We start from the raw sequence: 25,896 nt of genomic DNA, 5'->3' as shown, positions 1-25,896 counted from the left end.
TATACTAGTTCACTTCATCCATTCAGTGTGTGCTTATTATGCAGAAAGAGTGCTGATAGCCTCCATGTTAGATGTTATGTAATAATGGCTAAAATTTGCTGAATTTCTATGCTACCCTTATATATCCATTAGGTCTTTTACTCTTCAAAAACCCATTTTACAATGAGGAAACAGAGGCACTGGTGGCTTGAAACTGTAATCCAAACTACTTAGGAGCCTGAGAGCTGTTGGAATCTTATAAGAGGCACCTCACTTTTCTTCCCCAGGCTGGCTTCAAACCATGATCCTGAGACCTCCTGAGTAGCTTGGATTACAGTTGTGAGCCACCAGTGCTTGACTTCTAACACTTAACTTTTAATATGAAATCAGGTACCATAAAATAATCTGCAATAATAAAATTCAACACCTCTGAAGATGAATAGGTTTCTGATTTATGTGGACATGAAAACTCTGATCTTCTGAGATGTTCTAACAAAATAGTTGATTCTCATAATATTCATCAGCATCAGCATTTGAGGTCTACAGTGAATGTTCAGGCATTATGAACATTGCATCGGAAGATACAATTTCACTTGATAATCACAGATTAGTGAAATAAGTATGTATGGTATGTATGTATGTATGTATAAGTAGTCATTTTTCAAGTTGTAAAGCTTCTCTAAGACAGTTTAGAACAAGATTTATAAAATCTACATTGCCCCCAATAGATAATTGACTAATATTTTATGGTCACACCCATTTAAAAGTATCAAGCACCTGCTAGGTGCCAGATAGTGATGACAGAAGAGCATGTGGACAGGTTGCAGAGGCAATATGAATCAGAGGAGAGTCAGAATCAGAGGAATGGGCTTGATACTGAACTCTGCCACTTTAAATTACAAATACATTAACATTACTCTGAGCTTAGTTACTTCATCTGTTAAGTGAGAAGCTGGAAATATTTCAAAAACTCCTTCTAATGTTTATGTCTAATAATCCTATTAAGCCTGCCTAGCCACATAGTAGAAAAACATCTATTTCTAGTCGACTTACACTGCAACAGAGAGGGAGTAAAACCACTAACACAGAGCAGACCAACCATTCCATGGCTCCTCATCATATGTGGTTCCTTGAAGGCTTACCTGCCCTTCTAACTGGAAGTTCTTTTCCAAAACCAGAAGCATGTGGTCCCGCAAGGCTGACTGTTCATGTTCTTGCAGATTCCCCCGTTTATCCTCCAGTACAGAGAGAAAGAGGTCTAGTTATTGAGAAGGGGAGGCAGTGGGATATGCAGCTAATGCAGAAGCATAGTAACTCTGCTGACTTTATGACTTTAAACATGCAACCATTCTAGGTGAGTGGCAGGAAAAAAAATGACTCTACCTGGATCCTTTTCCAGCTTTAAGATTCTACAGTACCCAGATGGAATCCTAGGTTCTCTCCGTATCAAGCTAGAACTGGAAATAATTACTTGGTGGGGGAGGGCCGGTGAGACTGGCACTTGAACTCAGTACCTGATGTTTCATTCATTGGCTAGTACTCTACCAATTGAATCGTGCCTCCAACCCCAGAAATAATTATTGTGATGATTAATTTCATGTGTCAACCAATTAGGCTGTGGTACCTAGTTGTTTGGTCACAATTAATCTAGATACTGCTGTGGAGCTATTTTATAGTTGTGATTAAACAATTATATCTCAAGAGGATTACCCAACCAAAATGTGGGTGGGCCTTGTAGAAGGCTTTAAGAGCAAAAACTAAAGTTTCCTGGAAAAGACTGAAACTAGAAACTGAAAACTGAAACATAGAAAGTCCTTTCTGCTTTCCAGCTTGCTGGCCAGCCTTGCAGATGTTGTACTTGCCAATAACTTGCTAATGATCCAATCTCTTAGACTAAATATCCCTATATATCTACTATATGTATGCATAATCTAATATATATCACATGTATTGGTTTTGTTTCTCTGGAGAACCTTGGTACCTTGATTAATAGAATTATTGTCTTAAAAGTCCTTCTATATCCTGAATGGAATCCAAGTAAAATAAACTAGCCAAGTGACTTACACAATGGAATATCAAGGCAGATACAAAAAAGCACCCCCTACCTTTACAATACAGCCATAGTGTTTAAAAGGGCAATCTTGTTCAGCCTCAGGACACACTGCAAGGTGTTCATTCACCTACAAAATGGACAGCTTCAAGCTATAGAAATTCATCACTGACTCTCCAGCTGCCTGGTCTCAGTGCAGCAAGTGGGAAGCCAAGGGTGTAGGAGGAGGGGAGGGAACCCAGCAAGGATGGGAAACCAGGGATGAATGCTGAGAAGTTTGTAGAGAAAGGGGAAGGAAAGACAAGAGACACAGTTATTGTGGAGATTAATTTAAACCTGAGGACTTTGCATATGGATTTGATCTAACACATCATAACCACTGCCTGAAGTTTATCTTGTGAAAAATCTTTGGAGATGATTATTTACAGTTACCTTGGTTCTGGGAATAATCTGCAAACACTTGTTGGGACAAATAACTGGGTACTCCGGACACAAGTTTTCCAGGTGATTCTGAAATAGACAAAGTGGAATGAAAGGAAGCAGAGGCTCTCTTCAGGGGACAGTGATCCTACATAGGTCTCTGGAGTTATAAGTCAGACAGCTTGCCTTCCATAGGCCTCCTTCTAAAAAGGATTAAAGATGTCTGCTTTCTTGGTATAAAGGAAATCAATTAAAAAGTTAATATTCCAGGGCTGGGAATGTGGCTTAGTGGTACAGTGCTTGTGCTTGACTAGCATGCATGAAGCCCTGGGTTCAATTCCCCAGTACCACGTAAACAGAAAAAGCCAGAGGGGGCACTGCGGCTAAAGTGGTAGAGTGCTAGCTTTGAACAAAAGAAACTCAGGAACAGAGACCAGGCCCTGAGTTCAAGCCCCCAGGACTGGCTGGGGGTGGGGCGAAGTTAATATTCCAGTTATTCTGAAAGAAGGTCAAAGAGTACTGAACTGGAGGCAGGCAGTAGATGAGGAATTATCAGAGTGGCTCCTGTACAAGGTGCCTGTGGTCTCCTTCCTGGCTCACCCCACCTCTCTAGGTAGATTACAGAACCTGGAGGGAGGGCAGCAATTGCCTTTCCCTCCCAGGGGCCCAGGCCTCTCACCACTCCCTCCACATTCACACACACAGCAGGTGCTCAAATGCTACTTACTTATTGTCTGTCCTGGGCTTGAACTCTGGGCCTGGACACTGTCCCTAACGCATTTGTGCTCAAGGCTAGTGCTCTACCACTGGAGCTATAGCTTCACTTCTGGCTTTTTTGGTACTTTTAGTGGAGATAAGAGTCTCATGGACTGGCTGGGCTGGCTTCAAACCATGATCCTCAGATCTCAGCTTCCTGAGTAGCTAGGATTACAGGCATGAGCCACTGTTACTCAGCACTTTCTTTTTTTCTAGTGCCAGGATTTAAACTCAAGAGTTTTGAGCTCTTGCTCAGCTTTCTTCTGGCACTCTACTACTTCAGCCATATCACCAGACTGGCTTTTTGCTGGTTATTTGGAAATTGAGTCTTGCAGACTTTGCTATCAAGCTGTGATCCCCCAGATCTCAGCAGATCTCCTGAGTAGTTAGAATTACAGGCTTGAGACACTAGTGCCCAACTCAAATGCTATTTTTGTTACTGATACATGAACAGAGCTCTGCTACGAAAAAAATAGCTTTGAGCACCTCATGGAGCTTCTCGGCTAAACTTCTTTAGGCCTGATTCCATACACAAGGAAGCACAGACTGTGCTTCAGGCACCCCACTGATTCACGCTGCAGATGAGCCCCATAAAGACAGTGATTCTTTATACCTGCAGATTGATTGTGACCACGTTCTTTTTGCAATGAAGACATTTTTCCTCTCTAAACTGACAGTGTGCGCTCAAGTGCTCTTTCAGATCTTTTCGGAGCAGGACTTCCCAGCAGTTCTCATTGGAACAGGACACAGGCTGAAATGAGCAGTGCTGGAGATGATCCTGCAATAGACAACAGGCCAGTGGGGCCGGCTCATGGTGAGCAGCCTGCAAGTCCTATCAAAGGCCAGACCACAGGAGCCTCAGCAGGACAGAGAGGCTGGCACAGGCAGGGCAGGCCGGACAGTCTCTTCCAGCTGTCCCTTCCAGCTATTACTGCTTCTGCTGGGGGATGGGGGGGAAGAGGGGGGAGGGAGGGCAGCTTGGATGGCAGTATGGTGGAAAGGAGGAGGAAAAGGGAAGATGGGAAGGGGTTTTAGATGATCCAGTGACCCTCTCATAGTCACAGACCAGTTCTGGAGTATCTCTTTGAGGCTTGCCAATTTGTTCTTTAGTTCATTGAAGGTATTTTGTTTATTTTCCCATCTGTTTTTTTTTTTTTTTTTTTGCATCTCACTGTATGGCCCAGGCTGGCTTTGAACTCATGATCCTCCTACCTCTGCCTTCCCAAGACATGGATTATAGATACCTAGTATTAATATAAATGTCAGACCTTTTTTTGTGATACTGGGGGTTGAACTCAGGATCCTGCACTTTGCTAGCCAAGCAGTATAATACCTGTGCCATGCCAGCGATATTTTTGTTTCTTTTCTGTTTCATGTTAGTACTGGGGCTTGAACTCAGGGCCTAGATGCTGTCCCTTAGTCTTTTTTGTTCAAGGTTGGCCTTCGACCACTTGAGCCACAGCACCATTTCCAGCTTTTTAGTGGTTAACTGGAGATAAGAATTTCATGGACTTTCATGCCTGGGCTGGATTTGAACCATGAATCTCAGATCTCATACTCCTGAGTAGCTAGGACTAGAAGCATGAGCATGAGCAGTTGCTGCATTTTTGTTTCTTTTGTGCACTCTCCATTCCCACTCCCAGCTCCTTGGACTGGCCTCTGCACAGCAGATATGTAAGTGATGGGGCAGGGGAGAAGAAGAAAGAAGAGGGTATGTCCTGAGTCAATAAAGGAAGGGAGTTTCAGTGAGCTGCTCCCTGCAGATCCTTCTAAGCAGAGTCGGTACCCTAAAGCCCATAGGCTGGATGTGGCCTGCTCCTTATCGTTGTAAATCTCAGTTTGTCTAATGCCTCTGTGCTTCCCTGCAATGTGGCAAGGCTCAGTCATTGTGACAGAGGCTGTATAGCCTGCCAAGTCTAAAATATTTACTATTTGGCTCCTAACAGAAGCAACTTGAAGCTCCTCTGAAGGGAGAGAGAGAATAGCTTCATCAGCATGATAAAGATTTTAGCAATTGTTTCCTAAGAAACAAATGGCAATAACAATTAAAACTAGACTCTCCAAAATGCACTGCTGTTACCCCTCGCCCCAACAGTGAACATCCACCACAAGGGCTGTATACCTCACTACACAAGGGGTGGGGTTATGAATTGGGAATACAGAGGAAACCAGTGGAAAGTGCCGGTTCTCCAGAAGTCTGTGGTCCCTTCACTACAAATGGGCTTCTATTTGCATCCCACTTCCTTTGCAGGCTTTGTCACACCAGAGCTGGAAAAGTGGCCTTGCTATAGGACCTGTCACTCAAAGCTTAGGGCAAAGGATTGTCTCGCTTTGACGGCAAAATCCTGCCAGCCTCCAAAGCATTCCCTGGGCCAATAAGGAAGTCATTTACCGTTTTTTTACACCTCAGGGCCTAGGGGCTTTGGAGGCTGGGTGGTGGTTGGAGAAACTACTGACTCATTCCAAATACGTGTTCAGACTACGTGGGTGGGAGGGGAAATTTCAGCAGCCTTGAAGCAATTCTGTGGAAGCTAAAGATGCCTGAGTCTTAGTCACTGTCCTGTGATCACAACTGATATGGACCTTCCAGGCAGGGTGACATTAATAGCTTTCTATTAACAGCCTTCTCCAGATGGATGGAAAAGCAGCTTGGACAGTTTCATTTCACAGGAACTCAACTCCTCGTCACCTGTGCTTCCACACCTGGCCGTCTACATTTCATCTCAGTGCTTCCTGGTCTGGGTGCCCTGCCTTGGAGCCTACCCGCAGGCCTTCACAGCACCAGGAGCTGGGGAGTATGCACTTCCTGTGCTCCCGCCACAGGGTTCCAAAATGCTTCACAGTTTCCCCAAATGGTACATCCTTGCTTGAGCTTTCCTTTGGCCTGGCATACCCCCCTTTTTTGGCTTAATGATCCCTAACCCACAATACAGGATTGTAAGCATATATAACATGTCCTCCCTACACTCCAGGGAGAATGAACCCCTTCATTTAAGGTACACCTTGGCATGATACTGGGGCTCAATGAGTTGCTGGCCTGGGAAAGCACTGAGAACAACTCTCCCTGCTCATCCAGGAACTGTGCCATCAGAGTTCAGTGCATGCCACTAGAAGGATAGTGGTTATAAGTAATACCAACCTGGTATCGTCCCAAAATAACCTTGGCATTACATCCAGGCGCATTTTTGCAATGCACATATAAATTGAGGACCTCCCTTTTACAGCAGTTGTCTTTAAACACCTAAAAGATAAACATAACAGGTCTTATATTGAAAACAATGAAAATGAAGATGTTATTAGTTTGGTCTTTACACATCTCAAAAGTCAGATGGAAACTTCCAAATGCTGGTTGGAATGGAAATATCACACCACCACTTTTCAAGAAAAGATTGACTCAGCTAGGGCCAGTGGTTTATGCTATAATCCTAGCTACTCATGAAGCTTAGATCTGGGGATCACAGTCCAAAGCTAGCCTAGGTAGACAAATCCATTATCTTCTTATCTCCAATTAAACACCAAAAAAGTCAGAAGTGAAGCTGTGGCTCAAGTGGTAGAGTGCTAGTCTTGAGCAAACAAGCCAAGCAAGAGCACAAGGACCTGAGTTCAAGCCCCAGTACTGGCACACAAGGAAAGGGAAAGGGAAAGGGAAAGAGAAAGGGAAAGGAAAAGATTATTTCAGACACATACTTTCCACCAGACAGAAAACAATGCTCAAGGGAGCAGGCTATAGCGACAATAATCTCAGATGAACTTGGACTGTCAAAAGTCAGAAGAGGTGGGGGGCTGTGACCAAGGGCTGTGATTTCAGCTTCCCATCTCATAGTAAATCATCAGATCATCAGCGAAGTTGTGCCAACTTTTTTTTTTTCAACACAAACCAGAGGCTGGCAAGTCTTGTAAAGGCTCAGAGAGTAAATATCCTCAGCTTTGCAAGCCACATCACAACCATCTCTGTAATCACATTTCAGTTCTGACATATACAATACAAAAGTGAATGAGCACAACTGTGTTCCAGTAAAACATTACTGATATACAATGAAATTTGAATTTCGAATTACTTTCATAAATTATGAAACATTCTTTTTTTGAAACATTCTTATTTTTAAAAATATGTCCCTAAACATTTTTAATACAAGAAGTTGAAAAAAAAGTTTGTTTCTTTGTACATCCTTCTTTTGTCTCCTTTCAACTACTTAAGAATGTGAAAGCAGGTGGCAGGTGGGATTTGCCCCAAGGCTTGTAGTATGCCAACTCCAGACCGTTATAGTAAGCACAGTACAGACTTGTGGGAGGCATTTGCAAAATACATCATAAAGAGTATAGAGAAGGATGTGGGCACTGGTAGCTCATGCCTATAATCCTAGCTACTCAGGAGACTGAGATCCAGAGGATCTGTAGCCTCAACATCTAATTAAACCTGGGACACTGGCATCTTCTCTATCATCCAAATCAAAACACTGATCTTACCTCCTGAGATTTGATAATCTCCTTATCTACAGGACAGATTGGTACTGTGTTTAACTCTCTGGAGGGAAGAATAAAAATAGAGCCAAGTTAGGTATTTAATCTGAACAGTTCTTTTAAGAATAGCCTAGCAACCCAGCCATGCTTTATCCCTGAGCAGACCTGTCCTTGTGTGCATGTACTGTTTCTTCTGCCTTTGGTCACCATTTCCTCAGTCTTTCAGTCTGCCTAGAAACTCCCATTCGTCTTTTAGGATCTGACAGAAAATAGTTATGGAGTCCCTCTGTCCTTTGCTGACTGTATTGTGCCATAACCTGTCTCTTGCCTTAGACTGAGATGTTCTCGAAGGCAAACATCAGGTCTTGTTCTACACTGTATTTTGATGGAGCTCATTTGAGCAAAGTGCCATCGGTGCTAAATGTACAAACATGAATAAATGTGAATGTGAGGCAATAACCATTTATAAAGACTGGTATGACTGCCTTAAAGGAGCCCCCAGCATCTGCTTCCATGTCTCTCCTGGTCTCCTCCCTCAAAATGGCATGCCCTACATTGATAGAGTTTGAAACTTGGGTGTCTCCCAAAGGCCCATAGGTTAAAAGACTTGGTCCCCAAGGTGAAAATTGGTGGGAGTGACCTTTCAAAGGCAAAGCCCAGTGGTCATTGGTGGAACTGTGGAACTGTTCTCTGGCTGATGAGGTGAGTGCTTTTTGCTCTATTACACGCTCCCTTATCACCAGTCAAAACAATGGGGCCAACCCATCATGACCTGCAACCTCCGAACAAGCCTTTTCTCTTTGTAAATTAATTACCTCAAGTATTTCATCACAGTGATAAAGATGCTGGCTCACAGGTTTTTGCGGATGCCCAGGAGTGAGTGCATCTTTGGCATTTAGGTCCCTTGAAGGTGTGATAGTCTCCCTACCCCAAGGCAAAGTACAGCTAAGGCAATACAGCAAGCACAGATGCCACGAGATACAAGCCCCTCCTGACAGCTGCCTTCCACTACACTGTGTATGTAGATCTGTAAGAAAGGTACTGTGTAAATTTTAAGAGACGATCGATATCCATAAATGAATGACCAAAACCAAAGAGTATTCTTCAGGACCTCACAGGAGAGCTCCTCCTAGCTGTGGTTCTGTGGCTAACCACAGCAATTTCCTAAACCATGACTACACTTGAGCGGCCACAGTTGGCTCTCAGATACTGGGAACCCTTGTCTGGTTCTGGCCCTCTATGGCTGGACCCATAGGCTCTGCTCACTTACCTCAGGGACAGGATGCAAGGCTGGCAGAATCGGTGCCCACAGCCTGTCTGGTGGGGGTTGTAAAGCACTGAGCGGCAGAAGGCACACTTGTAGCGCTCTTCCAATTCCTCCACAAAGTGGTACTCTGTGTTAGGCTCAAAGTCCAAGGAAATGGAGTTACTGGAATTTTGGCGAATAAAACCACAGGGGACTCCTCCTTGCTCCTCCAAATAAGCCATTCTGGGGAGGAAAATTAAGTGTGAAAACACCCAAACTGCAGCAATCAAGTGTTCATTACCTATTTCATTATTATGACCTACATGGTCATTCTATGACTTTTGAGTAGCAATAGCAAACTTCCTGCCACTAGAGGATCTGGCAAAGGAAAGGTGACTGCTCAGGTGTAAGGAGCTCTATTAGACTCAGATCTTGGTTGGGTCTTTGTCCATCGACTATTTACAGGATGTTAAATTATCCTGATAGTTCAGCCACATGCTTGGGTTAAACACAGTCAGGTGTTAATGACATTATAATCAAACTGTTACAGCTTTTGGATTTTTCTTCCAAAATCGAGAACTGAAACAAATATTTGTTAAACTTCTTCAGAAGTCTTGCAGACTCAAATGAATTTCTTGCCATCAATCCCAGTGTCTTATCTCTCCCTCTCTTCTGCTCTGCCTACCATTGGGAAGGACTGAATGTTTATTTCCTGCTCCCAGCTCTGTTAAATTCATAGGTTGAAATCCTAACCCACAAGGTGATGTTGTTAGTATGTGTGGTTTAGGGAGGTATTGGGCCATGTGGATAGAGTCCTTATAAAAGAAGCCAAAAGTTCCCTCTTACTGCCAGGGGATGATACAGAAAAAAAAAAATCTACCACCTGTAATAGTGCACCTCACCAGAAATGACCATGATGGCACCATGATCTCCACTTCCAGACTCTAGAAATGTGAGAAATAACTTTTTTTTTTTTGGTCATAGGGCTTGAACTCTGGGCTGGTGGTGGGGTGAGGGAGGTGGCTGACTTCAGCTCTTCATCTCAAGGCAAGTGCTCTACTGCTTGAGCCACAGCACCACCTTCAGTTTTCTGGTGGTTAATTGGAGATAAGGGTCTCACGGACTTTCCTTCCCAGGCTGGCTTTGAACCGTGATCCTCAGATCTCCCGCCTTAGTAGCTAGGATTACAGGTGTGAGTCACCAGCACCCAACATGAGAAAATAAATTTCTATTGCTTATAAACCACCTACTCTATGAGATTGTATCTAAAGTATCCCAAATTAATATAAACACCAGGTTTTTAAAGGATGTTGTCTTAGTATGTTTGTGTTGTTAAAACAAAATAGCACAGACCAGGTAGTTTATAAAGAGCAGAAATGTATTTCTTACAGTTTTGGAAGTGGGAAGTCCAAGGTCAAGTCACCCAGGAAGCTTAATGTCAGGTGAGGTTTGTTCTGTTTCCAAGATGGTGTCTTATAGTTGTATCCTCACATATCAGAAGAGAAGGGCATGTGGCCTAGCTAGTTTCCTCCATCCCTGTAAGAAGGTTGCTAATCCCATCCATGAGATCTCTTCCTTGTGACTTCATCACTACTGAGGACCCAAAGACACAGAATAGCCAAGACAACACTGAAGGAAAAGAACAGTGAAAGGCTGGTACCACTCAAATTCAAAAGTAATTATAAAGCCACAGTAATCAGCATTGAAAGCATCAACAGTGAAAGAATAGACAAACAGATGGATAAAACAGAATAGAGAAGCCAGAAGTGGACTTACATAAATACAGTTAAGTGACCTGTGGCAAAATGGCATGGGTAGTACTGTGCTCTTTAAGATATTCTCTCTTAGTAACAAATGGAAACTTAGCATCTAGTAAAACAGCAAAATGTCTGTATACAAGATAAACAAAAATCATCTGTAGAGACAGATGCTTGAATATTGTACTTACCTATCACAGATGTGGTATGTATAAGATTTATATAACATTATACATTGATTGTCACAAAACAAAGCACCTCAAAATTCACTTTCCATTTTTTACTGTTATTATAAAGATGGTGTAGAGAGAGGTGAAAGTTACATAAGTCAGATCAGGGGTACATTTCTTTTTGGACAGTGTCACCCCCTCCATCCCACTCCCAGTTCATTTTCAAGATAGTGTCTAGTGAGTACCACTGCTGCATCTGCTTACCCTTTTCCCCTTCATTTCTGTATCTTTTTACCACCCCAAAGACAGATAAACAAGACAAGAAAACAAAAACAGCAACAAAGGAAAAAAAACTCGTTTCCATTACCTACAGTTCATTTCAATAAATGTTATTTTAGATGATCAGATCCCCTAGGCATTATGTCTTTGTGTTCCTCTCCTAAGAATATCATTGCTTGGTCTCACTGTGTGTGAATGCCTTAGAGTCCTATATAATGTGTCACATTCCAGTGTATTTTCAATCTAGCTTCTGCATATGAGAGAAAAATGTACTGTTTGTCTTTCTGATCTTGGCTTACCTCACTTAACATGATTTGTTCTAGGTCAATCCATTTCCCTGCAGATGGCATAATCTGATCCTTTCTAATGACTGTGTAAAATTCCATTGTGTATAGGTACCAAATTTTTTTGATCCTCTGATCTATTGCTACTGCATTTAGGCTGTTTCTATAATTTAGCTATTGTGAATAGTGCAGCAATGAACAAGGATGTGCAAGTGTCTTTACAGTATCCTGGCTCATGATGATCTGGGTAGATGCCCAGGAGTGGTAAGGAAGATCTATGTTTAGTTTTTTGAGGGACCTCTAGACTGCTGTCCAGAGTGGTTACACTAATATATATTCCAACAGTGCATTAGGATTCCTTTATCCACACATCCCTGCCAACATTAGTTGTTGTTTGAATTCATGATGTTGGGGTGAGATGAAATCTCAGAGTTTTGATTTGCGTTTCCTTTATGGCCAAAGATGGCGAGCATTTCCTCCTGTGTTTCTTTGCTATTTTTAACTCTTCTTCTGAGAAGTGTCTCCTTACTTCCCTTGCCCATTTAGTGATTGGTTTGTTAGCTTTGTAGGGGTTAGTTTCTTGAGATCCTTGTATATTTTGGATATTAGGCCTTTGATTTGAATTTCTTCTCTTCATCAGTTTAGCTAGTGGTCTGTCCATTTCATTTTTTTCCCCCAAAGAATCAGCTTTTTTTTTTTCATTGATTTTATAGTTTTCTTAACTCCCTATTTCATTGGTTTCTGCCCTTATCTTTACTATCTCTCTCTGCCTGTTTTGGGATTTGTTTGTTCTTGTTTTTCTAGCAGTTGTATTATGAGGTTATTTACTTGTGCCGTTTCTGTTTATGTACATACTTAGAGCTATGAACTTTCTTCTCAACGCTGCTTTTGCAGAATCCCAGAGATCATGGTATGATGTGTTTTCATTCTCATTGAATTGTAAGAAATTTCTGATTCCTTGCTTTGATTCTTTAGTGACCCACATGTTGTTTAGCAGTGTACTGTTCTGTCTTCTTGTGTTTGAGTGTTTTCTGTGTTATATTTTGTTGTTGAGAACTAGTTTAATTCCATTATGATCAGATAGGATGCAAGGAGTTAGTTACCTCAATATCTTTGTTTTTACACAGGCTTTCGTGTCCCAGAATATGGTCCATTTGAGGCTGCTGAGAGGAATATGAATTGTGTGATTTTTGGGTGAAATACTCTGTACATGACCATGAAGTCCATTTGGGTTATGGTGGCATTTAATTCAGAAACATCTTTGCTGATCTTTTGCTTGCTTAGTTGACCTGTCCTTTGGTGATAGTGGAGTGTTAAAGTTTCCCACTATTATTGTGTTGGGGTCTATCATGTTCAGTAAGTCTAACAGTGCTTGTTTAATGTATTTAGGTGCTCCATTGTTTGGTGCGTAAGTATTAACCATTTTGATTTCCTCTTTGAGGATCATTCCCTTTGAGGGTAACTTTTTTGGTTCCAGTTAGGGATAGGGTTAGGGAAGGGTAAGCTTTATGATAATACTGAGTTTTCCACTAATAAGTAGAAGCAAAATAAATGTCAAATTTAATAAAAACCACAGTGTTTTCCTTATATTTACTCTTCAGTGAAATTTGGTTACTGTTATGGTTAAGTTTCCATTTAGGTTTAGGTATAGGGTTAAGGTTACTTGTAAAGTAAATCTGAAACTTATTTTAAGATCTAGGAGTTAAGGAAAAGATAGGATCAATGGAAACCACAGTATTTTTCATAATATCAGGTTTTGAGGTCAATGGATATAATGGTTCATGTTAGGGAACAAGATAGCTTCAGAATTAGAGTCAGGGAATCTGTAGGATTTAGGGTAAACTGCAACTCATATCAAGAAAGACAACTGGAGTTTCAGGATGAATCAAAACTAGCGTTTTTTGTTAACTTTGGATTGGTCTATCATTGGGATCAATGTTATGGCTAGGGTTAGGGTTAGGGAAATAGAAAATTTAGTATCAAACTGAAAGTAAAATTTAGAACTAAATACTAAGTAAGAGTTAGGATGAATGTTGAAAGAGTATTATTATTAATATTAGGATTAAGGTACAATTGGGTTAGGGTTAGCCTCTGTGTTCCAGTTAGGATTAGGGTTGGGTTAGGAAAAGATTAAGACATTAGGTAAAACTGCAGGAAGGATGAGTTGAAACAAAGTTAGGCTGAATAAAAACTGGTGTATTTGTGTTGCTTTTAACATTCAAGGGTAATTAAGGTGAGGTTTACAGTTACTTTTCTAGTTAAGATTAGGGTTAAGATTATGGAAGTGTAAGCTTAAGGGTAAAACAGATTTCTATTAACAATTACAAGAAAAAAATTTAAATAAGATACAATATTTTCCTTACTTTTTTTATTTGGTGTTAATTAGGGTTAAAAGTAGAGTTGGTTTCCAGTTAGGTTTCAGAATGGGTTATGATTAGGAAATCGATTAAATTTTAGTACATCTTAAACTTTTCTTAGGATCTAGGAGTCCAGGAAAAGTTAGGATCAATGGAAACTACAGTATTTTTCATGATATCATGATCTAAGCAATGGATACAATGGTTCATGCTAGGGAACAAAAAGATTCAGAGTTAGAGTTAGGAAATCTGTAGGATTAGGACAAACTGCAACTAATTTCAAGAAGGACAACTGAAGTAGGATGAGTCAAAACGTGAGTATTTTTTGTTAATTTTAGGACTGGGCTGTGGTTAGGATTAAGGTTAGGGTTAGGGTTCTGGCTGAGGTTTGAGTTAGGGTTAGGGAAATGGAAAATTTAGCATTAAACTGAAAGTAAATTTAAGAACAACAAGCTGAGTAAAAGTTGGGATGAATGTGAAATTGAGTATTTCTCTTCATCTTAGTTGAGGTACAAGTTGGCTTAGAGTTAGCCTCAGTGTTCTAGTTAGGGTTAGGGTTGGAAAATGGTAAGATGTTGGGTAAAACTGCAACCTATTTTAAGAAAGACTAGTTGAATCAAAGTTAGTATGAATAAAGCTAGTATATTTAACATTTGGGTATAATTCAGATTAAGGTGAGGGTTAGGGTTAGGGTTAAGGGTAATGCTAAGTTTTCCACTAGTAGGTAGAAGCAAAATAAATGTGAAATTTAATAGAAACCGCTTTATTTTCCTAATATTTACTCTTTGGGTAGGTTTCTGATTAGGTTTAGAGTTAGGGCTAGGAAATGGGTTAGTTGTGAAGTAAATCTGAAGCTTATTTTAGGATCTAGGAGTTCTGGAAAAGTTAGGATCAATGGAAACCACAGTACTTTTCATAATAACAGGTTTTGAGGTCAATGGATGCAATGGTTAATGTTAGGGAAATACTGTGTAGATATCTCTTAGGTCTATCTGGGTTTCAGTGTCATTTAACTCAGAAGCTTCTTTGACACAGCTAAATTCTTGGTATACTCATACATTTGGTCTTTTACAGCATCACACCCCACATTGTTCATTTGTGAATAGAGCAAAAGTGGCACATGATATCCTACCATTATTATTATTTGTTATTGTTGTGGGGTGTGTGTGTGTGCGTGTGTATGTTGGGCTTGAATTCAGGGCCTGGCTGCTGTCCTTTAGCTTTTTGCTCAATGGTAGCATCTACCACTGGAGCCACAGCTCTACTTCCTGCTTCTTGATGGTTAATTGGAGGTAAGAGTCCTATGGACTTTCCTGCTCTTGCTGGCTTCAGACCTTGGCCCTCAGATCTAAGCTTCCTGAGTAGCTAGGATTACAGATATGGGCCACTGATGCCTGGCTCTAGCACTATTTTGAAAATAGTTTTAATTATACAGACTCCCTGAAAGGCGTCAGGCAGCCCCAGGCAGGGCTGCACAAGTTCCATGAGCAATGACCTGCTTTCTTGGGGCAAAAGCTCAGTCTGTAGCACCTGCTAGCTGCTGTGGTTAAATGCTGCTACCATGGCCACTTTCAAGCTACCAATGGAAAGCGATCATTGAACTCCAGTTAGGAAGACGTGCACACATGCTATCCCAGTAGTTGCTGCTCTGGAACCCGGTACCCCTGAAGTTCAATCTGGGAAGCACTGCTCTGGTAGGATGCTACATGGGCCAGTGTCTTTCCAGCTAGTGTACTGTAGGGCCCATTCCATTGTGACTCACAGACACAGCAATGTATATTTCTCAGGCCTGTTGAATATGCTGTCATCTGCTGACCTTGTTCATATCTCATTAACCATTTAAAAAAATCAGTAGTTATGTTCTGCTGTAAGACAGGGACTTCAGATGCTTGGGGGGTGGGAGGAGAGAATGTTCTTGTATATAAAAGAATCTGTGGCATCTCAAGTTTCCTCACGCCTCCACCCACTCTGTTCAGCCACAGGAGAGCCCAACCACAGAACCACAAAGGCTGACATTGCTTTGCCTAATAAATATGGTTCTCTAATTAATTAGACTCTTACAGCTGGAACTCTGTCACTCCAAGATAGCTATTTCACAGAAATGAGTAAGTACTCCACTTTATTAAAACCTTCCCCTCTGTGTATAATGGCTTATATAACAGGAATAGAAAAGGAGTTGAGTTCTTACAAAAGAGGAAAAAAAAATCACAACCACTAATAATAGAGCTTGTATGGCACCTTTCTGCAGTCAACAACACCTTTTTCCTGCCAGTGATGAGTGCACTGTGCTCCTCCTGCCAAGGAGTTACTACCTCAAGCCAATAAAGATGAAAGAAAATCTCATCCATCTGTTCCCTATTCTCTAAAAACTCGGAGTTTCTTTTATTTTTCTTTTGTTGTGCTAGTAGAAGAGCTTGAATTCAGGGTCTGTCTCTTCATTTTTTCCCCCTGAAGAATGGAATTCTACTGCTTGACCCACAGCTCTACTTCCAGCTTTTGCAAGTTAACTGAAGAAAAGAGTTTGACAAACTTTTCTGCCAGGCCAGGCCTCAAAGGAAGAGTATCACTTCTCAGCCTCTTGAGTAGCTAGGATTACAGGCATGAACCACCAGCACTCTGCTTTCTTAGTTTCTTTTAGAGGCTATTGTTTTATTTCATAAATAGATGCATGTTTTCCCAGAGAGTTTTTGTTTTGTTTTGTTTTTAGGAATTCCAAGGATAGTGGTAGATGCCACAATTAAAGTCCACAACTCACATATTTCTTCCCATTCATTTCTGGGGAACACATAACAAATAGTATCTAGTTACAACAAAAAGACACATCTTAGTTTACTCTATGGTTTAAGAAAGAAAGGTAGGGGCTAGGAATGTGTCTTAATGGTAGAGTGCTCAATTAACATGCATGAAGCCCTGAGTTCGATTCCTCAGTACTACATAAACAGAAAAGGCTGAAATGGCGCTGTGATTCAAGTGTTAAAGAGCTAGCCTTGGGCAAAAGAAGCTTAGAGACAGTGCCCAGTCCCTGAATTCAAGCTCCATGACCTACCTTTGTCTGTCTGTCTATGCCACCTCCCAAGTCCCCCACACTCCACACCCTGCTTGGATTCATAAAGGTTTTGAACATTTGGAATTTAAAAAATAGCCAGGTGCTTGTAACTCACGCTTGTAATCCTAGCTACTCAGAAGGCTGAGATCTAAGGATGATAGTTCAAAGCCAGCCTGGGAAAGAAATTCTATGAGACTTTTAGCTCTAATAAAGTACCAAGGAAGCCAGAAGTAGAGCTGTGTTTCAAGAAGTAGAACATTATCCTTGAGCAAAAGAAGCCCAGGGACAACACCTAGGCTCTGAGTTTAAGCTTCAGGACCAGCAAAATAAATAAATTAAAATGAAAGCCATAAAAGAATTTCCCAGAGGGTACCATAAAATTTCTAGAATAGTTAGTAATTAACTCTGGTCAGAATGGAATTAAAGAAACATGCTGTCATTTGTTGCCTACTCAGAATCACTCTACTCTGATTCTGGAAAGAGATGGAAGTAGGAAGAAGGGAGGAGATGGGGATTTCCCCCTGATTCCCTATCACAGGATCATGAGACCTGGTGTCCTCAAAGGATCTAGCCACGATCAGAGGAACCAGCTCCTACCATGACAGGCCTGCACAGTCCCCAACTACTAAGCTCCAGAACCGCCAGGCACCGTCCTCTCATTCTGTAGCTTTCCTATGGCTCATCTCCAGGCAGCCCCACCCAGTCTCCTGTGTGACTTCCCAGCTTTTTCCATCACCCACGTACTAAATTCCTGTGTACCTTAACTTCCTGTTGGAAACACCTAGAAAGGGCTGTGAGATGCTAGTGTGCAGGCAGGGGAAGAATGCATGGTAAAAGATCTCAAGATCACCATAGCTGGGGATTTTAGCCTCTGATTTTCATCTTTTTTTTTTTTAAGGTATGGTAAATAAGAAGGATGTCTTACTGGGAATTTACAGAAAGACAGGGCTACAAGAGAGCCAAGGAGCGTAGGGCTAGCCCTGCCAGATCACAGGCAGTAGCTCTGTGAAGCATTTTGGAGGTAAAATGACTGAGTTTAAAAGTGTATTATCAAAACCGGGCGCCGGTGGCTCACACCTGTAATCCTAGCTACTCTGGAGGCTGAGATCTGAGGATCACGGTTCAAAGCCAGCCCGGGCACAAAATTCTGTGACTCTTATCTCCAATTAAACACCAGAAAACTGGAAGTGGTGCTATGGCTCAGTGGTAGAGTGCTTGCCTTGAGCTGAAGAGCTGAGGGATAGCGCCCAGGCCCAGAGTTCAAATCCCATAATCACCACCAACAAAAAAGTATATTATCAGGGAGGACTGAGAGAAATAACAGTGGACCACAATGCCAGGTTCCAAGGAGGATGGTAAGTGATGGCAGTGAGACAGGACAAAAGGGAGAAGTCAAGAGCCAAGACCTCCCACAGCTGAGGTATCTTCTGGACCAACCTAGCAGAATAGGCTGCATCAGACTAGATCATACCTCACATCTTTCATCAGAGTAAAACACAATTTGTCAGAATTACATCATTTATTATACAGTCCATAAATTATCTGAGTAACGTATGGGCTTCCTAAGGATGGCTATGACTCCTTTGTAATACTAAGGATTAATTAAAAAATTCCCCAAAGAATTACACACTAGAATACTCTCTAGCACTGAAGTATACTTTTAGATGGCTTATTTTATGTTGTGTGAATTTTCACCTCAAATTTTGAAAAGTATGTTATATTTAGAAGTATCAGGAAGTCTCCCCCCACAAAAAAAATGCCCAAGGACTAAACATGTTTTCACTTCACAAATAACATCTTGTTGTTTAGTGATGGTGTTTGATGTAGGAAGAGAAGAGCTAGAAAGATAAGTCCTCCAAAGAGGCTCAGGGGAAACTTGAAATAAATACTGCAGGCTATTATCTAACTCTCCTGTGCACAACCACTACTTTGCCTCTCACCTGTGTGTGATTTAATTGGTTCTTCCTTGCCAAACTAGGTGGCTCATGCTTATAATCTCAGATATTTGGCAGACAGAGATCAGGAGGATAATGGTTCAAAGCTAGCCTTGTCACAAAAAAAGGGGGGGGCAAGATCTCATCTCAACCAAGCCAGTTATGATAGTACATACCTATGGTCCCAGGTATGTGGGAAGGTTATAGATTGAAGGATCACAGTCTAGGCTGGCCCCAGGCAAGCACATTAGACCCTACCTAAAAAATAATGAAAGAAAAAAAAAAAGACTAGGGAATGTGGCTCAAGTGGAAGAGCACCTGCCTAGCAAGTTCTAGGCCCTGAGTTCAAACCCCAGCATATCCAGAAAATAATGGTGTTTCTTCCCCCAACAATCTCCACTATAGCCTGGTGTGACACTTTTGTGACTTCTTTCTAGGCCTAAGATTCCCACTGTTATTAGACCATACAAAGGCACAGGGCTGCGAACTCTTCTGTACCTGGGAGGACTCTGAAGCCCACGGCTTTCCCCAAGGGGAAGGGAGAGCTACAAAGAGCGAGAGTATAGAGAGAGTGACTGCTTTGGGAGGTGAAACGGAGCTGGAGGAATGGGGGTAGGTGGACCAGACACACCAAAAAGGAATTTAAGCCATGGGCAACCGGGGAGCAACACAGCACTGCCAAGAGAAGCTGCCAGCCATGAGATGGGCAGCTAGAAGGCAACCCAACCATTTCTCAGCTCTACTCAGGCCTTGCTGTGAGTAAGAAGCTGTCTTCCTGACACCCACACTCAGCAGTAAGAGGAAAGCGTAGCTATGTTATTCCCTAAACCCACCCCACACCCAAAGGAGGAAAGATTGTGGCAAGTGATTAGGAAAAGTTGGACCCTCTCAGTCAACAGATGCAGTGACTCCAAAGCAAGCTGCCTCTGCATTCTGTCTGGGAAGTGTTCTAAAAGAGCCAAGCTCCATGTAGATGCTAGAGCTCACCTGCTAGAGAGCTGGGCAGCTCCCTGCTTAAGGTCACTTGTGGTGATCTATGATGGTTCTGCTTTCCCAGAAAGAACAGTTATTACCAGAAAAGTAAAAATAGGAGGAAGCACACTTTTATGTCTTCTGTTATCACTGACATAAAGGAGAACTGAAATGTATTGGAAATGGCTGCAAAGCTTCTGACCATGACAGCCAGCCATCCTCCTTTTGACACTGAAGAACAGGGTGACGGCCCTCCCCCATTCCCACTGCCCATCCCCCACTTCAAATCTTAACCTTTTAAGCTCCCACTGGTAAGCAGGTTATCCCAAAGCTAAAAAACAAACAAACAAAAAACTTCTGTGTGACCTGAGGGAGAAATCAGGTATTGTGAACTTTAATCAGGCAGTTTAGATAAAGAGGAAGGGCCTTGGAGAAAGGCAGAAGGAAGTAATGAAGGCATTTTCCGTGGAGCCTAACAGGGCAGCACTGAGCTAAGAGCAAAGGGATACCACAAGGGCCAGATGCGATGGGGCAGCAGGCCATGGGCAAGAACAAAGAATGATGGGGAACCGACTTTTAATTCCTTTGAAGAGAAGTGTGATTTCTCTCCATGCTGTCAGAGTAGCTCGGGTTTCCCATCTTCCTGGCAGTGCTGGTGAAGAGAAGTGAATACAAAAGCTGATGGGCATCTTCCCGCGGACTGATGGTCCACGCGTGCCCCAAGGCCACTGCTGCCTTAGGTCAGGCTCACTTATACATAAAGAAGCCTTTGGGGGAACCCTTACTCCCCAACCAAAATCACCCAGAACCTACTTGTCATTCTTGTCATTCTTTTAAAGTATCCAAAAGATACCACTTAAACCAATGGAGGAGGAGGGGGAGAGGAAAGCAAACACCAAAGCTTCCTCATAGTTGGATTCTGATACTCCAGACCTCTTCCTCAGATCCACCTCTGACAGTCCTGCTGCTATGTAGGAATGTATAAGCGAGCTTCCCAAGGGAACCATCTCATCACTCTCCAGACCCTCAGCCCCGGCCACACCTAACCCAGAGCACACAGCCCACAAATAGTACCGAAGGACAGTAGAGATGAGTGTGAGGTCACAGTACAACAGGGCTGCAGGATGCAGAGCCATGAAGACACAACAGGTGATACCTAGAATCTAAGTGCTAGAACTAAATATGGGTTAAGGTTATACCAGGAGACTCAGCAGCAAGCACTGGACTCCCAGGCCAGGGCAGCCTCTGCCCTTGGTTTCTGCTGCAGCTACCCTTCTCATTGCAAAGGTTCTACCCTCCCTACCTGCTCTGTACTGCCGCATGTGGACAGGCACCCTGCTTTATCAAGTTGTGGAGCCGTCATCAGACCGGCAGTTCTCTCCCTTCTCCCTTCCTGACCATCCTATTAGCTCACTCAGACAGACACACAGTACATACACACTTGGAAAGTTAATGAAATTCCAATTGTCCTGGGGACATAGATATACAGCCACCACACAATTCAGACTCTATGGCCTAGAATGTTCTAAAGGAAGGAGAGAGAAGACCACACTAGACAGGGCCCAGACCAAACATGCCTTTGAGTACAGTGTCCTCCCTTGCCCATAGTTTTCCTCTTTGTGGTTTTTTACCTGCATTCTACTAATGTCTGGGAAATTCCAGAAATAAGTAAATTGAAATTTTATTTATTCATTTTTTTTTGTCAGTCATGTGGCTTGAACTCTTGGCCTGGACGCTGTCCCTCAGCTCTTCAGCTCAAGGCGAGTGCTCTACCACTTAAGCTACAGAGCCATTTCTGGTTTTCTGGTGGTTTATTGGAGCTAAGAGTCTCACAGACTTTTCTGCCTGGGCTGGCTTTGAACTGCGATCCTCAGATCTCAGCCTCCTGAGGAGCTAGGATTACAGGTGTGAGCTATGGGCACTCAGCTGTAAACTGTAAATTTTAAATTACACACCAATTTTTTTTTGCCAGTCCTGGGGTTTGAACTCAGGGCCTGGGCTCTGTCTCTGAACCTTTCTGTACTCAGGGCTAGTGCTCTACCACTTGAGCCATAGTGCCACTTCTGGCTTTTTCTGTGTATGTGGTACTGAGGAATCGAAACCAGGGCTTCAGGCATGCTAGGCAAGCATTCTACCACTAAGCCACATTCCCAGCCCCTTGCACACCATTCTGACTAGCATAAATGTCATGCCCTCTCACTCCATCCTACCTGGAATGAGATCTCTCTCTCTGACCAGCATACCCATGCTGTATATTCTACCTGCCTGTCAGTTACTTGGTAGCCATGTTGGATATAAGATCAACAATTACTGTTTCACAGTACTTGTGTTCAAGGTAACTTGCTTTACTTATAATGGCCCCCAATACAAGAATACTGATTCTAGCAATCTTTTCTTTCCTTCCTTCCTTCCTTCCTTCCTTCCTTCCTTCCTTCCTTCCTTCCTTCCTTCCTTCCTTCCTGCCTTCCTTCCTTCCTTCTTCCTCCCTCCCACCCCCCCCTCTCTTGCCAATCCTGAGGCTTGAACTCAGGGCCTGGTCACTGTCCCTGAGATTCTTTTTGCTCAAGGCTAGTACTCTACCATTTGAGCCACATTGCCACTTCTGGTGTTTTGTTTATGTGGTACTGAGGAATCGAACCCAGGGTTTCATGCATGCTAGGTAAGCTCTCTTACCACTAAGCCACATTCCCAGCCTGATTCTAGCAATCTTATTACAGCATCTTTGTTACAATTTATATTTTTCTGCTACTACTAATTTTAATGTGACTAATTTATAAATGAAACTTTATCATAAATATGTATTCATAGGAAAAAATGAATAAACCAGCAGGGAATCTTGCCTATGCAGTTTCCAGAAGGGCCAGGCCACCAGATAATCTGGTTAAGGGTCTGCCCAGAACATGATAAGAATGCTTGCTTGGACTCCTTACCCCAAAGACCTCTGTTGTTGTTGTTGTTTTGGGGGGTAAGAAGCTCTTGGTTACAGCAGTGTAACCTAGACTAAGAAAAATAGTTTGGCATCAAGATCTCTTCATAAAAACTAGAAGTCTAATTTTTCTTAAAGCTAGTTTTCAGGGTGGATTCTACAGCTGTGACAGTAAGAGAACCAAACAGACCATCATGGCAGTTGTAAACACTCACCTGCCCAATTCCTGGAGCTCCAGATTGTTTCTGGACTTCCTTTCTCTCTTACCTCAGCTCCTGGTTTACATGTCATCAATACTGTCAACGCCCTGATTTCTGCCATCTGAACCCCTCTCCTGAACCCCAGCCTCATTCCAACACATGTAGTAGGCATCACAAACTTAACGTCTCCCATTCTCACCCCAACCTCTCATGCCATTGTCCTCTATCCCAGTAAAATAATACCAATAAGCATTCATCTATGGTTTTGAACAAAAAGGTGGGATCAATTTTGGCTTCTCTTCTCTATCTCACAACAAGAAGTTCTCTTGGCTTCTTCCCTTCCACATTTACCTTACCTAACTACCTCACCCCCTGCTTTTAGCATAGCCATCCTGGTCTAAGTCACCATCACCTTGCGTGCATAAACATCATCTCCAGTTGGACCCCTGCACTGCCTTGCTCCTTTACAGCCCACCCACAGACCAGGAACCAGAAGGACCCCTGTAAAACCTCAAGTCAGCTATCATTCTTTCTCCAATAGCCCCACTGCATGCAGGGTAGGCACCAGTATCCCCAGAGATCAGGGACCATTGTCATGTGGCCCTCCATTTTCCACATCCTCCTTTTCTGGTGCCTTCCCCTTGTCTACTCACTCTAGCCACTCTGGCCTTGCTTTTTCTTGAACAGCAGGATTGTCTTCTGCTAGTTCTCCCTGCCTGTAACACTCTCCATCCACCCTGATGACCAAGGGCCTATTCCTTCATTTCAGGTTTCTGCTGAGATGCCACCTCACCTAAGTCCTTCACTGACTACCCTACATCCCCGCTATATTTTTCTCCAAAGCACCCATTGAAATTATGTGCTATATTTACTCTTTGGGGTTTATTTTTATAAAAATACACACCACAGATGGGGAAACTGAGTAGCTGCTTTTGTAGTATTCTACAGAAAGAAGACATCTTTTCAGCCATCAAACATGCCACCCAGGCCCTACAACTTCTCATGCTACCTATCTGTAAGTTCTGAAAAATCTCTGCTAGTTACAGCTAGAGCAGGAAAGGCTGGCCAATGATGGCTGACCTGGAGTGAGGGAGTCTGGGCAGGACAAGATCTAGCCACAGGTTTGAAAAGCAGAGCCTGCACATTGCTCCTCATTCACACAGGGAGGAGCCACAGTGGGGAGCTTTGGCCTAACGGCAGCAAGCGCCTAGGAAAGAAGGGAGAACACTGAGACCACGCATGGACGGACCACAGTCCCAATCAATCATCACTTAAGGGGCCCTCACTTAGGTGCTAGATACTACACAAAGTGCTAGAGATCTAAATATCCCATTTACCAGGTTCCACTGAAAGGGACTTCATTGTATCAATATGTAAACAGCTAGTTTTTTACTGCAGCTCAAGCATGTTTTCACTGTCTATTTCAAACCTTTCTCTTCTCCACTAACCTTGACCACTCCCTCCAGTCTCACCAGGAAACTTCACTTCCTACTGCACAGAAATAAACAGAAGTCATACCTGAATGACTTCCACTTTCAGCATCTCCCTGTATGGGGCCCTTGCTTGGCTCTGGCCTTTTCCAGCATTCACAAAAGTGGCCTCTGAATTAGGCCAGTCTTTTCACTGGATTCCCCCCCTCCCCCGACCCCCAGCCTTGGATGTCTGGCCTTTCTCCGAGGGACCTGCTGATGCAGATTCTCCTCCATCTCTACCTCTTTACCATCAGCCTCTACCCTTGGCTGTCTCTTTTCCTTCAGCATTCAAACAATCTCAAGTCTCTCTTAAGATGAAAGAAAATCAAATTATTTTCACTTTCAGGTTTCCATTGAGCTTCTGCTAAAACATGGGGACACATCCTTACCTTTTACCCCTATCCTCAGCCACTCTAGCCCAGATTACACCCTCCCAACCCTACAGCTGCTCTCACCAACATCGCAGAGATTTCAGGGGTTACTAAGCCAATGGTCAAACTCCAGTCTTCTTCTCTGTCCTCAAGACAACATGTGATATAGTTAAAACTCAACTTCCCATAGCTAACACACACTTGAAAATACCCTGAAGTTTCCCCAAGACCACACTGAGCTGGCCTAGAAGTCCATGTGTAAACAATCAATTGTTTCCAACTGTTGTCTATCTCCAGCCCAGATAGCTCCTTTGTTCTACTCCCATTCTGCTACAGCTTGTTTCCGGTCAACAAGTGAACACCTCTGTAAGCTTTCTGAAGCCTACACATCCAAAACCAAGCACATCTCCCCTTGCCAAAGCTGATCTTTCCAGAGCTCCCTCTTGGTGAGGGTTTATTCTCCAAAAGCTGGCACCATTTCTGCAAATCCCTCTCTCCTCTTCCCACATCCAGATGGTCACTGTAGCTTTATAATGTGCCTTGTAGGTACATTCTGTCTACTTCCCTCCCCCTACTCCCCAATCAACCCCATCCAATTTCAGAATCATTTCCATTCTGCTTCTACTAAGCATGCCAGTATTTTAGGACATTCACATGGGAGACACAGTAAGTTTTCCTAGGTGAATCCTATACATCTAATTAGCCTCTCCCTCTGAACCGCAGTAGCAAAAAGGCATGATGCCTATTTAGATTAGCTTCACCTGTCTGCTCCCCATTCTCCATGTTCAAGGGCCTCCCTAAAGGCAGCTCTGAGCAGCCCGGCTGTTCTGAGCCACCTGCCTTAGTAAGAGAGAATGGAAAGGTCTCTGAGTGGTGGCTTTGCAACAAGTCACTCTCATCCTGTCCTGACTTCACAGCTGGATTCTACCAGAGAAGCTTCCCCACTCCTGGTGATCAAGCCACAGCTTCTCTTGGCCTCCCCAAATCAATTTTCTCTGCTGGTCCCCATACTGGCTCCCTGCCATGAGCTATTCTTCCTCAAAGACAGACTGTTTGCCCATACATCTTTTTTTGTTGTTGTTGTTATTTTTTTTCCCTTTATTTTTTTTTATTGTAAAGATACTATATAGAGGGTTACAGATACATGAGTGAGGTAATGAGTACACTTCCTCTTGAACATTGTTAGCCCCTCCCTTGTTTTCCCCCTACCATCCCC

At 42.8% G+C, this 25,896-nt stretch overlaps 1 protein-coding gene across 3 annotated transcripts in view; it reads right to left on the bottom strand.

The window, feature by feature from the left end:
- The window catches only part of Traf5 (TNF receptor-associated factor 5), a 35,984-nt gene that overhangs the window by 3,464 nt on the left and 6,624 nt on the right, over nucleotides 1-25,896 (bottom strand). For 2 of the 3 annotated variants that reach the window (XM_013015256.1, XM_013015254.1), the window contains 7 exons: nucleotides 8,937-9,155; nucleotides 7,673-7,730; nucleotides 6,345-6,446; nucleotides 3,819-3,983; nucleotides 2,462-2,539; nucleotides 2,085-2,159; nucleotides 1,122-1,214 (listed from right to left, as the gene is read on the bottom strand). In XM_013015256.1, coding sequence (XP_012870710.1) covers nucleotides 1,122-1,214; nucleotides 2,085-2,159; nucleotides 2,462-2,539; nucleotides 3,819-3,983; nucleotides 6,345-6,446; nucleotides 7,673-7,730; nucleotides 8,937-9,154 — 789 coding nt within the window. In that variant the 5' untranslated portion in view covers nucleotide 9,155. Of the gene's footprint in view, nucleotides 1-1,121; nucleotides 1,215-2,084; nucleotides 2,160-2,461; nucleotides 2,540-3,818; nucleotides 3,984-6,344; nucleotides 6,447-7,672; nucleotides 7,731-8,936; nucleotides 9,156-10,301; nucleotides 10,362-25,896 lie in introns of those variants that run through there. The other variant, XM_013015257.1, reaches the window with a different exon arrangement.

This window comes from Dipodomys ordii, unplaced genomic scaffold (assembly GCF_000151885.1).
Source record: "Dipodomys ordii isolate 6190 unplaced genomic scaffold, Dord_2.0 Scaffold26, whole genome shotgun sequence".
NCBI classification, from domain to species: Eukaryota; Metazoa; Chordata; class Mammalia; order Rodentia; family Heteromyidae; genus Dipodomys; species Dipodomys ordii.
Note: the sequence above shows the minus strand (reverse complement) of the source record. Positions and strands in the feature narration are given on the sequence as shown.